This window comes from Contarinia nasturtii, unplaced genomic scaffold (genome assembly GCF_009176525.2).
Source record: "Contarinia nasturtii isolate CC-2019 unplaced genomic scaffold, AAFC_CNas_1.1 Cnas_scaffold_1905, whole genome shotgun sequence".
Lineage (NCBI taxonomy): Eukaryota > Metazoa > Arthropoda > Insecta > Diptera > Cecidomyiidae > Contarinia > Contarinia nasturtii.
In genome coordinates, this window is record NW_022199235.1 from 173,004 (window position 1) to 185,638 (window position 12,635).

Genomic DNA, 12,635 nt, shown 5'->3' on the forward strand with positions numbered 1-12,635 from the left:
TGGGATGGTGGCTGAGTGTTCATTCGATCTACTGACCCGGGCTGGTGGACCGTGTGGGTGACCGTTAGAATATCGTATGTGGTCGTAAGATTATTATTGAAAAGATGTGGTTTTCGATTTTTTATTTTTGAGAAAAAAAATAAAAGTTTTGTATGGGAGGCACCTTTATTTTTGGTTGAAATTTCATGAAACTTGGTGATATTACTTATTTTGGTCAGAAAATAAGATTCACAAGTTTTCATGGTGAATGGGTCTTTGCAATTTTTCATGATTTTCCAGTAAAATGTACCTCCTTTCCTTTCAAGTCGCTGTCTTATATGGAACCGCAAGTTGAAAATTCCTTCATATCTTGAATCTGGGGACTATAAGACATGTTTTCTGAAGTGGCCATCAAGATATGCCTCGAAATTCAAAAAATGTTCCACCCTAATACATACCTATGGTTACGAATAGTTGTAGTGGCGGCGACGTTGCTGCTATACGGTATCGAATGGCTTTGGTCATTTTAATTGACACTTGGATTGCGAGTCGACGGAACAATAAACGACTCTATCCCAGCACAGCACACAGCATCATCATCAGTTCACCAAATCATTAATCTTATCGGTGTCGTTTTAGTCATTGCGATACGGAGTTTCAGGAATAAATATCGTCGTCTACACACACAAAGGTGTTTATTTTCATCGACTTTGGTTATAAGGAAATGTGTGTGTGCGCTCGTGTTTCCGACACAACAAAAACAATAGTCAAGAACAACAACAATCACCGCATCCAACACACGGTCCAGTTGATTTATTGTCAACGTAAGGCATTTAGACAATGTGCCCTGGGTCATTGACAAAAGCATGCATAATGTTGCTTCATCGAAACAGAGAATATGAAGAGTATGGGGGGAGGCACGACACAAAGAGATTTTGGCAAAATGCTTTACATATCTCGTTTCAATGGTTGGCACTGATTTAATTTTCGCCCCAGAAATCGGAAGTGGTTCGTATTATTTTGTCATCATACGAACGTTTACACAACATTAAACTGGGCATACATATCGTATTCTCATCAGAAACGCAGCCCCCTCACTTAACTCTCTCTCTTACTCTCCCTTCTCTCTTTCTCTTCCTGCTTGTTCCGTTCTTTTTGGTCGAAGTGGTTTTTCTAACAGGAAATTATGGAATATTTTCGGTACTTTGTGATTGTTTTATTAGCGCATTACATGTCAATTTGATTTGAGCACGTGATAAATGACCCGATGCAAATTTGTAACGCCATTCAATATCAATTGGCGTACATTTGTACTTCTCAAAAGACATCGTGCCTTCCAATCAAGTGGTGTCAATCGAAATGCTAGCCAAATTGATCACTTTAGTTGATTTCAGGCTGGACAAAACGGTGGGTTTTTATCAATGATTCACCAATCAAGTACTCCTTTTATGCTTTCCAACTGTACATCCAAGTGAAAATCGTTTTATGTCACGTAATATGATTTAAGCTCATGTAAATAGAACTGAAAATGTTGAGCAGAGGTGCGGAGGTGGGATGAAAATGGCTATAAAACTATTTGTGCTAATGTGACAGATTTTTGAAATTATCATTTTTAATTATGGGTGCCATTGTTAAAATTGGACGCTATAAAACCAATTAATGCAACAGTTTGTGTTCAGGTCTTTTTTTGAAAAATTAAATATTTGAAAAGTGAGTCGTTAAAAAGTTTTCTGCCCACCATGTGATTTTTGGTCAAGTTCCGTCTCGCACCCTTCCGTTTTCATCGCTTTTTAATCCCTCTCGCTGACTAATAGTGAGAAAGAGAGGGATAGAGCTAGAGAAAGAGGGAGAGAAAGGGACAGAGTAAAAGTCTCTCTGTAAATATTTGCGTGTCGGTAGGAAAACTTTATTGACCGAAACTAAAAGGCCACCTTCGCAAATTATCGCTGAAATTAAAAATTTCCGCATCATTGAGTTTAATTGTCGTCCAAAGCGTTTCACAAAGTGCATGTCCTCGTATTGCCAGAGAGAATTCGAACAAAAAAAATTGGCATTGCGCATACATAAAATAGTTATGTGATTATAAATGAAAATTACAATGTTTCCTGATTTTGTATGGTGAAAATGCATGATATTATTCTGTTGGCTTTTATTTCTGGCGCACTCAATTTTTCTCTGCTGCATGTGAAAATTAATTTTTGGTCTGTGCGCGGAAAAAGTTTGCCATTTTCGTTGGCAAAAAGGTAAAAATATTTAATTCAATATAATTGGTTTGTAGAATTTAATGCGCGTTTGAGTCGACAACGGAATGGGCGATGGAGTATATATGTGTGCGGACACAGTTGAATGCTTGAACATGTTTCAAAATGCTTCGCTTCCAAATCATATGATACAAAGTATGTTATGGGCATCATATTTACTCTCTCTTTCCCCTTCTTTGGCTCTTGCTATCACGTTCCTTCTAACTTCCTTTCTAGTTCAGTATCTTCTATATTTGTCTATTTTGAGCTCTGTCGCTTTGCCAGCACATGTACGTTGTACATCGTCAAGGTACCGAGCAAAATGTAATGCAGAAAATTAAATTTATTCCCCCGGTGATTATATAATAATATGTAATAATGGGCTTTGCCTGCATCATCGAGAGAGGAAAACGGAGACGAATGAGAGGGTGAGATAGATTGGCATTCGATTCAGTGTAGCGTAACGTTCGACTAAAGCAGTGCGACATCATAAATCATAGGATAATTAACGATATTTCCATATAAACACAGAAACCAAGTGGAAATCTATGTACTGCAAGATTTGTTCAAGCAAAATGCAACTGTTACCGCATCGCTTCGCACATCTTCAACACACATGAATCCGGTTTGCATGTAATTAAGTTTTCTTTAGTTTCCTTTCAGCTTGAGCATCAGATTCATACAATATCATTATCATCATCGAAGGAACGATACAAGCCCAAGAGCCAGAGCGAGAGGGAGAGAGGGATAGGGAATGTGACGTGTATTTCATTCATAATAAGAACAGTCGTTCAATTTCAAGCCGATGGGTAAGTCTTGCCGTTCTTTACTTTGATATGAATTCAACGGCATCAGTTCACGTCATCGACGGAATCGTATGCGACTTGTTTGATGTATGACGATAAAAATCAATTTCAAAGTCATTAAAATGGGCCTGTCTCTTTCGTGTTCGCTTTATGTCGTTCAGCATTTGCATTCAGGTAGATATATGTTTAATTGGTATCATAATGTGCATTATACCATCGAAAGACAAACGACAATGACAGCAACTATAACGATGCTGTGACGGAAGTGAATGAGATAACAACATTAAAATATGCTTTTGTACAAAAGCGTCTTTATTTCATTAGGCTCATGAAATATGAAAATGGCTTTTTCGACGTGGATTCATTTTTCCTTCAACATCAACGAACCGTTATCGGGTCTTGTAATGCAGGAAATCGAATTTCCGTTGTCAACGTAGCAAAACAGTGCATTCGACCAATTAACAACATTGCCCATAAAAACAATGAATTTTGACATAATCTATTTTATACGGCAAATGAATTTTCTCAACGCAAAAATGATATTACCGTTTTACGAAACATTGACATTGTAAATCGTTATGACGGAGCATTAAACAGACGCGAATTATCTGGAATTGTTATATGAATTTTTGATGCTTCGCGTTTTGATTATTAAGATGTTTAGCCTTGGCATGAGTAGATCCCCAAAAGATCTTGAAAAGAAGTGGCAAAGACGTGTGTCAAAGGTAATATTTGAAAGGCCGTAAATTGAATTGGATCATTGAAAACGGTATTGAAAAGTTTCAATGAAAACATATAAATCGAGTGTCATTCAGAGCAGCTCAGCTATCCAATCTGTCGATCAAAATTAACATGAAAACACAAATGCTCCGATTAGGGTGGATGAATTTTTATCGATTTCTCTCTACAAGCCAGATATCTTATATAAGAGTGGAAGACTCTGTTTACAAAAATGTACACACCTTACTCAATGGAAACTTGGCTGACCTTGCAATTGTTATTATTGTTCGGAATTTTCGAATACATTTCCATTCGAAAACATGCGCCGAGTTATTTCTAGAATAAAGCTGCTCATTGTGGCTTTTGATTGTTCAAGCTTGTAAATAAATAAATAAATACGCAAAACAGTCATTTTTATGACGTGAAAGCATCAAATCAAGTTTTTCCGTCGTAAATATTTATTCGCTTCAAAGAATTCCACGTAATTTGCTCCAGATCTATTCAATATAACAATAAATGTTTGTGCGCAATTCTTACGAAATTATGCTCTCGTTGTTTATTGGATTTTACTTCTAACAATTTAGAGTGGAAAAAGATACACTTTTTGAATTGTAAATCAAATGCGCGTGGAATCACTAAGACGCAAAGAACTTATGTAATATGACATTAAAACAAGATATCACTGCGTATGTTGCTTATTTTTATCTTAATAACATCTTTTGTTTACTGTTTACTCCACTCCACTGGTGATCATAACAAAATAATTTGTTTCTCTTTCGGATGATATAAATATGAGGTGCTTGGCCTGAAAGACTTTTATACGTATTCAAAACTAAAAGATAAAACATAGACTCGAAAAAAAGTTGGAGCAAAATCGAATTTGAAGGAAAAAATAGGAAATTTTGAAAGAAATCGAAATTTTGTTTCAAAGTGTGAAAGAAATGAACGTGATTGATGAAAAAATTGGAAGTGCTGAGCATCCGTATGAAAATGCATCGATTCTTAAGCGATGGTCGTTTTGGTAATATTTTGGGGATTTTGATTTGATGAATGCAAATGAATAGATTTTTGGTCTGGACATTTGATGCCCTTTGCAACGAACCATTTTCGGTTACTTTTTATATACTTTTTGAACCTAGGCTCGAAAACTAGGGCATATAGCTACTATTAATATCAACAATTTTAAAAGATTAATTTTTTCAGGTGGTTAACGGATTTATTCAAATTGGGATTACACAAACCGCTTGTTGCAAGCGACATTTACAAAAATTTACATGCAAATGACTCTGTTAAACTAACGCAAAAGTTCAATGAATGCTGGGAAGAGGAGAAAAATCATGGCAAAAAAAATCCACGAATCAAACACATCATCTGGAAATTATGCGTGTCAAAAATCATTGGCTTTAGTTTTATTTACTCACTGGTTGATATTTTTTTAAGGTGCGAATCAAATTATTGGAGCTGAGAATGAAAATCTTTTCGATTTTACCTTCTGCTCTCGTTTAGCAAAATAATCATAAACATGGAGCAGAGATGAGGTTTTCAATGTCAGCTTCATGCATAATTCATTAAAAAAAACATAATTATGTTGTTTGTTAACAAAATAACGTATTATCTTCCCCCAACAGAATCACGCAGTCATTTTGTCTCGGAGGTTTGGTGACTCACTTTTCCGATGAAAACGATCATCCAAACACAATGGCAATATGGTATGCATGTGTACTGATCATGTGCGCATTTATATCGAGCTCACTCACAAATCCATTTCAAATGTACGCATTTCAAAAGGGAATGCAAATGCGTGTCGCCTTCGCATCCATGATTTATAATAAGGTAAATACACCGTGAAAATAGTATTTTAAAAATTCAAGATATTTGCAATTTGCATAAGTAACTTTAAATCGAATTAATCAACGACTAGATAAGAAATCGTGGAGATAAAAATAGATGTTAGCTATAGCGGTGATGATAACAAACCATTGGGATAACATAAATATTTCATTTCCATTCTGCAGGCCATTAAAATGAGAAAATCATCGTCAATCAGTCATTTAAATGGGAAAATAATCAATTTACTGGCATTCGACACATATCGATTTGACAATGCACTGTCGTTGCTGCATCATCTGTGGAAGGGGCCGATTGAAGTTATTCTCTTTGGGTTTTTGCTCTACAAAGAAATTGGATACTACGGTTTGATTGGGATCGTTTTCATTTTGTGCTTGATACCATTTCAAAGTGAGCAAAACCAACATATTATCTTAACTATTTTGAAATTCAATATGGATAAACAAATTTGACGCTTTATCTAATCACCTTAACAGCCACCATGGGAAAAATGACGGCCAAATACCGTTATCACTTTGTGAAGCAAAGTGATTCACGTATTTCTCTTTTAAACGAAATCATTCAGGGCATTCAGTCGATTAAAATGTATGCCTGCGAATTGCCGTTTGTCAACCTGATCGAAGCGATCCGAAAGTGAGTATAACGTTGAGGAGGATATTTCTTCAAAAATTACCATACATTACATTTATTTGATTGGTTTAGAATGGAACATCTAGCCTTGTGGTCTCGCTTACAGACATTTCTATGGATATGAGCGTGGGCAAGATTTTAGTAAAACCATTTTTTGTCAAAGACGTCTTAAACTTAATTTTTACAATTATTCAAATTGAATTTTCAAAGATTGAACTGATCAATCATTCTCCCCTTCCATTTTTTCAACTTTTAGAAAAGAGTTGCATGCGATTCGTTCGATCTTCATTATTCGTGGGATTCTCTGTAGTTTTTCCATCATTTCACGCTTATCGATCTTCCTGACACTGGCATCGTTTGTTTTCTTTGGCAATGTTTTCACACCGCGTCAAGTGTTTGTGGTGACAACATGCTTCAACTTTTTGTACGATTCGATGCTGTACTCATGGACAGTGGCCACAACCTCACTTGCCGAATGTTTCGTCTCAATGAAACGTATTGAAGAATTTCTACTTCTGCCGGAAGGAAAACCAATGAAAAACGATGGAATAAATTTCGGTTATTGTCCGGATAACAAAATATTTTCACCGAAAACATTCTTACGAAAAATTGTGAATTTCAGTGAAAGTGCTCAAAACAAGTGTGTTTCGTTTAAAAATGTAACCGCTGAATGGTGTGTTGAAAATCAATCAGGCATAAAAGATATCAATTTTCAAATAGATTCAAATGAATTGGTCACCGTCACCGGTCCGGCTGCCACGGGAAAGTCGACGATTTTGCATGTCATTCTACGGGAACTTGAAATTAACAACGGTGAACTGACGGTTAACGGAGTTGTTAGCTATGCGTCGCAAGAACCTTGGCTCTTTGATGAAACTCTACGTCAAAATATCTTATTTACGGAACCGTACAATCGAGAACGATACCATGAAGTGATTCGTGTGTGTGGTCTGGAAAAAGATTTGCAACTACTGAGCGCCGGCGATTTAACAATGGTGGGCGAGTCGGGGACGTGCTTGAGTGGCGGGCAAAAGGCACGAATCTCTTTGGCCAGGGCCATTTATCGACATGCCGACATTTATTTACTGGACGATCCTTTGTCAGCGATTGATGCTGCCGTGGCAAAACACATCTTTTATCATTGTATCAAAGGATTTTTACGAGATAAAATTTGCATTCTGATCACACATCAGGAACAATTTATAAAAGCATCGAATCGAGCCATTTTTATGAACGACGGCAAAATTAAATTTCAAGAAAAATATGCGGTTGATGCAAATGAAAAGAACCGAATGAAGACAGAATGGAAGACAAAGATTTTGGATGAGGTAATTCAGATAAAATAAGAGGAGAAATGTGGTTTCTTTGATACTCAATCAATTGGTTTGGTTTCAGAGCAAAAATTCATCAAACATGAAAAAAGCATATGCCCATCAGCTACAGTGTCGGAAAGAACATCAATCAACAGGAGCCGTCAGCGCCAGCATATACAAATCATATTTACAGTCTCCGGAAAGCCCAATTCTATTGACTGTTGTTATGCTTCTGTTTATCATTGGCCAAATTTCAATCAGTGCCATCGATTTTTTGGTCTCGAAGTGGTAAGAGGGAGTATATTTGGGATCACGCGCTGTCTCTTTCTCTTTATTCTCCACTTTTTCAAACACAAAAGTTAATTTTTCTACTTTCTTCAACATCAGGGTAAACTGGGAAATCGATCTGACTGGTGAAAATGTTACTTCATCTAATGTGACCAACACATTCTCCAATGAGTCCATCACAACTGACCGCGCAAAATATGTTTACGTTTATGCATTATTAAGCATAATCGTTCTATATTTGGTATTTCAAAGAGCGATTATTCTTTATATGTTTTGTTTGAAAGCATCGCGTCGAATCCATGAGAAAATGTTAAATGGTGTTATTCAAGCCCAAATGTATTTCTTCAATGTGAACTCTTCCGGGCGCATCATCAATCGATTTTCTAAAGATCTTTACGATATAGACTACTACATAGCAACGACTTTATATGATTTGATGGTGGTGAGTTTCAGATTTTAAATCTGGGTCCATCGCATACTCTTGAACTGATCAATTAAAATTTTCATGTTTTTATTCTAATTCTCATTTTCAGTTCTTTCTGCAATGCACAATGTCACTGATTCTGGTGTCAATGACAAATATTTGGCTGGTGGTGGTAACATTAGTACTGAGTTTTATATTCTATGCAATACGCCATATCTACGTATCATCGGCTCGGTGTTTGCGGCGCATTGATGCTCTTGGTAAAAACGTTTAATGCTTTTTTCACGAGTGACAGAAAAAGTGATTTTTATGCGTAGAGAGTTCGAATTTCCAATATAAATCTATTTTTTGCAAATCGGAACCTTGGAAAATTTGAGTTGTGGTTCTTTTCTCCGATTCTTGATTTCAGAAGTCGTTAAAACCTAGGTTAAAACATCCTTAAAAATTTTGGTTCCGATTTGCAAAAATTTATGTATTGTTCCAAAAATGTGAAAAATTTGTCTTTTGTCAACGAGAAAAGTCACTTCTGGCCTCTGTCACACCTTAATTTGCTTCAATTAAAAAAGCAACATACCTAATCTTCTTTTATTTTAACTCGTATATAGGGAGAAGTGCAATAATCAGCCACACAAATTCGACAATCCATGGTTTGAATACAATCCACGCAACAAATTCCGAACGTACTTTGGTCACCGAATTCAATTCACTGCAAGATCACAATACTAGTGTCTGTTTTATTTACAAAGCATCAACACAGGCGATCACTTTCTGGTTGGAACTTCTTTGTGTCTTATATATGACGATTGCCATCGTGATATTTCTGGTTTTTGAAAAGGGTGAGTCGTTTCTTTGAATATTATTTTTATTTTTGGAAATTTAGGAATAACAATTAACCGATTGCGATAAATATTTCAGAAATAAGTGGTGGAAATGTTGGATTGGCGATCACACAAATAATGAGCTTAATACCTCTGGGTCAATGGGGTGTTCGACAGTCGGCTGAATTGGAGAATATTATGACTTCATTTGAACGAATCAAAGAATACACCGATTTAAAAGCTGAAGATGAGACAGTCAGTGAAGCAAAGGTTCATGAAAATTGGCCAGAAAATGGTTCAATTGAATTTTCCAATGTATCGCTGAAGTACTCGGAAAAAGGCAATCGAATGCTGAACAACTTAAGCTTGAAAATTAATTCCGGGGAAAGAATTGCCGTTTGCGGTCGAACTGGTAAGACTTTTTTTTAAATTTGAACTCTCGTTATTTGTTGGACAGTGTTTATGTGAAAGAAAGGCAGCTTCTCCTTTAAAATAATTTTAACAAAAAGAGAATGAAATAAACAAATTTTCTAGGTGCTGGCAAAAGTTCCATTATAAAAGCTCTATTCCGGATGGCGCACAGTACGGGTGTGGTCAGCATAGATTCGGTGGACATTTCAAAAATTCCATTGCATACATTGCGTTCGAAACTCTCAATAATACCACAAGATGTGACACTGTTCTCCGGCACGATACGAGATAATTTGGACCCATTCAATCAACATTCAGATGACGAGCTTTGGGGAGTTCTTGATCAGGTTGATTTGAAACCTCAATTGCATGTCTACTAGAATATTCTTACCATAATTCTCCTTCATTCCAGATTGATTTGAAGAGCATCATCTCAGCATTGTCAAAAGGATTGGATACCAAAGTTCAGGATAATGAATGTAATTTCAGTGCTGGGCAACGAGCATTGATCTGTTTGGCCCGTGCACTTTTGAGAAACAATAACATTTTGATATTGGACGAGGCTACTGCATGTCTTGACAATGCAACTGATAGTTTACTGCAGAAAATAATCCGAGAACGCTTTGGTGGTTGTACTGTTGTGACAATAGCGCATCGACTTCATACAATTATGGATAGCGATCGAATTCTTGTTATGGATGCTGGCCAAGCCGTTGAATTCGATCATGCACATTGTTTACTTCAAAATGAAAATGGATTTCTGACAAAACTAGTCCATGAAACCGGATCTGAAAACTCAAAATATATCAAAGATATCGCCATGAAAAGTTATGAAAAGAAATTTTGCACAGAGTAATGAATGCAGTTAGGTTTTTATAAACATCTCATGGAAATAAAGTGATTTAGATTTAGTTTTTTTTAATTTAAATGATTTTAGGTTTTTTCTCAAAATAAAACAGTTTCGGTTAAGTTTTTCTTTGTTTATTCACATTTCTTTAAAGATATGAGGACAATTTTGACGAATAAATTGTAAGATGATCGAAATGCTTTTTGATGAGTATTTGGTTACTCCGTCTGACGATGAATGGTTTTTATATGCTTATTAGCATCTGATTGCATAAAAAAACGTGCAACGCATACTTCACATGGGTATGGTCTTTCCCCAGTATGATAGCTTCGCATGTGCCGCTTTAATTTCTGTGAATCTTGCTTTGCTTCTTTACACAAGTAGCACTGATTTAAGCGACGATTGCACTGTTCTTCGTGAGCTTTCTTATCGCCGTCTTGGGAAAATGGTCGATAGCATTTGGCACAACGCAACGGACGTTGTTTGGCATGTGTAGCCAAATGTTTCTTAAGATTGCCTTTTAGACAGAATTTCTTTTCACAAACACCACATCGGAGTGGTTTTTGGCCCCAGTGTTCTCCTTGCATATGTTTTTTCGTTTGGCTTTTGTCAAAACATTTATATGGACAGATATAGCATTCGTATCGTCGACATTTGCAGCAATCCTCATGCAATTGTTTTTCATTTTCTTCACCGAAACGTTGACAACATTTGGGGCAGGCAAACGGCAGTTGTTTGACATGAGTACGTAAATGCTGTTTTAGACCACATTTTCTTGCAAATGCTCTAGAACAAACATGGCATGCGAATGACTTAACGCCACTGTGGATGTGTCGCATGTGTTGCTTTAGACTTGACATGCACTTAATAGCAGTTCCGCATAGGTAGCAAGCGTACTGATGAACTGTGCAGCCACGTTCATGGTTGATCTTTTTTGTTTCCTTTGTAAATCCACGGCGACACTTTGAACAATTGAGCACATGTTTCACATTCAAATGGCTTTTCGCCAGTGTGGGTTCGAATTTGACCTGTTAAATGAAATTTGTTTGATGGAGCATATTTGCACAAATGACATTTGTGTTTCTTCTGTGCACTTGCCATTTGTTTCTTCAATACTTTCCCTTTGCGATCTTTTTTTGAGCCGTTTTTCATCTTGCCATCATCCTTTTGTTTCCGATTTGTTCCTTTGCTGTTCAATTTTGGTCTTGGTCCGCTTCCGTTCCCACCAAATGATTCGTCATTATCTGCTACATCCTTCATGCATCCCCCTTGTAGCTTGTCGTCTTTTTTTGTCAAACATTCATCTTCACACTTAATTTCCTTCTTCACCGAATCGATTTCGCTGTCACTTTCGCTCTCTGATTTGATTGAGGCGTTTGTTTCAATTGGCGATGGTGGTACCGGATAATGAAGCAATTCACCGCCATCCGTGGGTTCTTCTTTGACCACAACTTCTTGCTTGACGGTGATTTTTGTGGCTGATCGTTTGCACTTACATTTGCGCTTCATCTTTCCACAACAGGTTCCTTTGCTCTGATACGGATTCATTGTGACTGTAGCTATCATAAATCACACAAAAAGAGAACAAATTCATTAGTGCTACGTAACCAATGACGCCAAGCATGAAATGTCAAAATATACACAGTCATGTAATGACGTCATCGAATTTCTCAGAAATATGTGTCCACACACATGCAATGAGTGAAGGAAAGGAATACTATGAATACAAACATAAATTTTGAACAGAAAAAGCACGAAAACTTGATGATTTCTATAATTATTACGTTTTAAAAGTAGAAAAAATGAACTTTGATCCTAATTTTATTGCACAAAATCCATGTTTCATTTACGTTTTTAACATTTTTTGCGTCGTGTACAATCACGAACTAACTATTATTTTTCACCAAAATCAAGGGTTTTTTCACGTTTTGGATGTTTTGAATGTGGCAGCAAATATTTCGAAAACTCACCTTTTATTTATATTACTTTGTTTGTGCACAAATAAGATTTCAATAAATTCAGTAGAAAACGCATGTCTCCTTCTAATATGGCCTCGTGCTTGTGAGCGTCCCCAATAACTGTGTGCGATAATGAATCAGCATAATTCACTGGCTCTGTGAAAAATGGCACACACAACTACAATTGTGTTTGTGATATAGCAAACCAAGATGAAGTTGGCCACACACACAATTGTGAGCGCAATGACTAATATTTGAATTGAAAAAGCTGTTAATATCCATGGACATTGGACAACAGTTTTTCTATGAATGCTGTTTCAAAAAATTTAGTACCTTTAATTCCTTTTCTGTGC

The 12,635-nt window shown here is 36.4% G+C and overlaps 2 protein-coding genes across 2 annotated transcripts in view; one reads left to right on the forward strand and one right to left on the reverse strand.

Annotated features, from left to right (window-relative positions):
* The first annotated feature begins 4,657 nt into the window (after window positions 1-4,657).
* Window positions 4,658-10,333, forward strand: LOC116347442 (probable multidrug resistance-associated protein lethal(2)03659). The gene is made up of 13 exons (XM_031778020.1): window positions 4,658-4,766; window positions 4,949-5,185; window positions 5,374-5,578; window positions 5,761-5,983; window positions 6,070-6,226; window positions 6,480-7,551; window positions 7,619-7,824; window positions 7,924-8,266; window positions 8,358-8,508; window positions 8,854-9,084; window positions 9,164-9,478; window positions 9,601-9,824; window positions 9,890-10,333. The coding sequence occupies exons 1-13, from the start codon at window positions 4,687-4,689 to the stop codon at window positions 10,331-10,333; spliced, it is 3,888 nt and encodes a 1,295-aa protein (XP_031633880.1). The 5' UTR covers window positions 4,658-4,686.
* Window positions 10,334-11,242: 909 nt separating this feature from the next.
* Window positions 11,243-12,635, reverse strand: part of LOC116347444 (zinc finger and BTB domain-containing protein 17-like) — a 1,800-nt gene continuing 407 nt past the window's right edge. The window contains exons 2-3 of the mRNA XM_031778021.1: window positions 11,398-11,883; window positions 11,243-11,352 (exon numbers count right to left, since the gene is read on the reverse strand). Of these exons, the coding sequence (XP_031633881.1) occupies window positions 11,243-11,352; window positions 11,398-11,872 (585 nt within the window). The 5' untranslated portion in view covers window positions 11,873-11,883. The remainder of the gene's footprint in view (window positions 11,353-11,397; window positions 11,884-12,635) is intronic.

Coding starts and splice junctions, on each gene's coding strand:
- LOC116347442 (XM_031778020.1), top strand. CDS start 4,687: ATGAACGTGATTGATGAAAAAATTGGAAGTGCTGAGCATCCGTATGAA. Junction 6,227..6,479: donor CTGATCGAAGCGATCCGAAA/GTGAGTATAACG, acceptor TTCAACTTTTAG/AAAAGAGTTGCATGCGATTC. Junction 8,509..8,853: donor GCGGCGCATTGATGCTCTTG/GTAAAAACGTTT, acceptor ACTCGTATATAG/GGAGAAGTGCAATAATCAGC.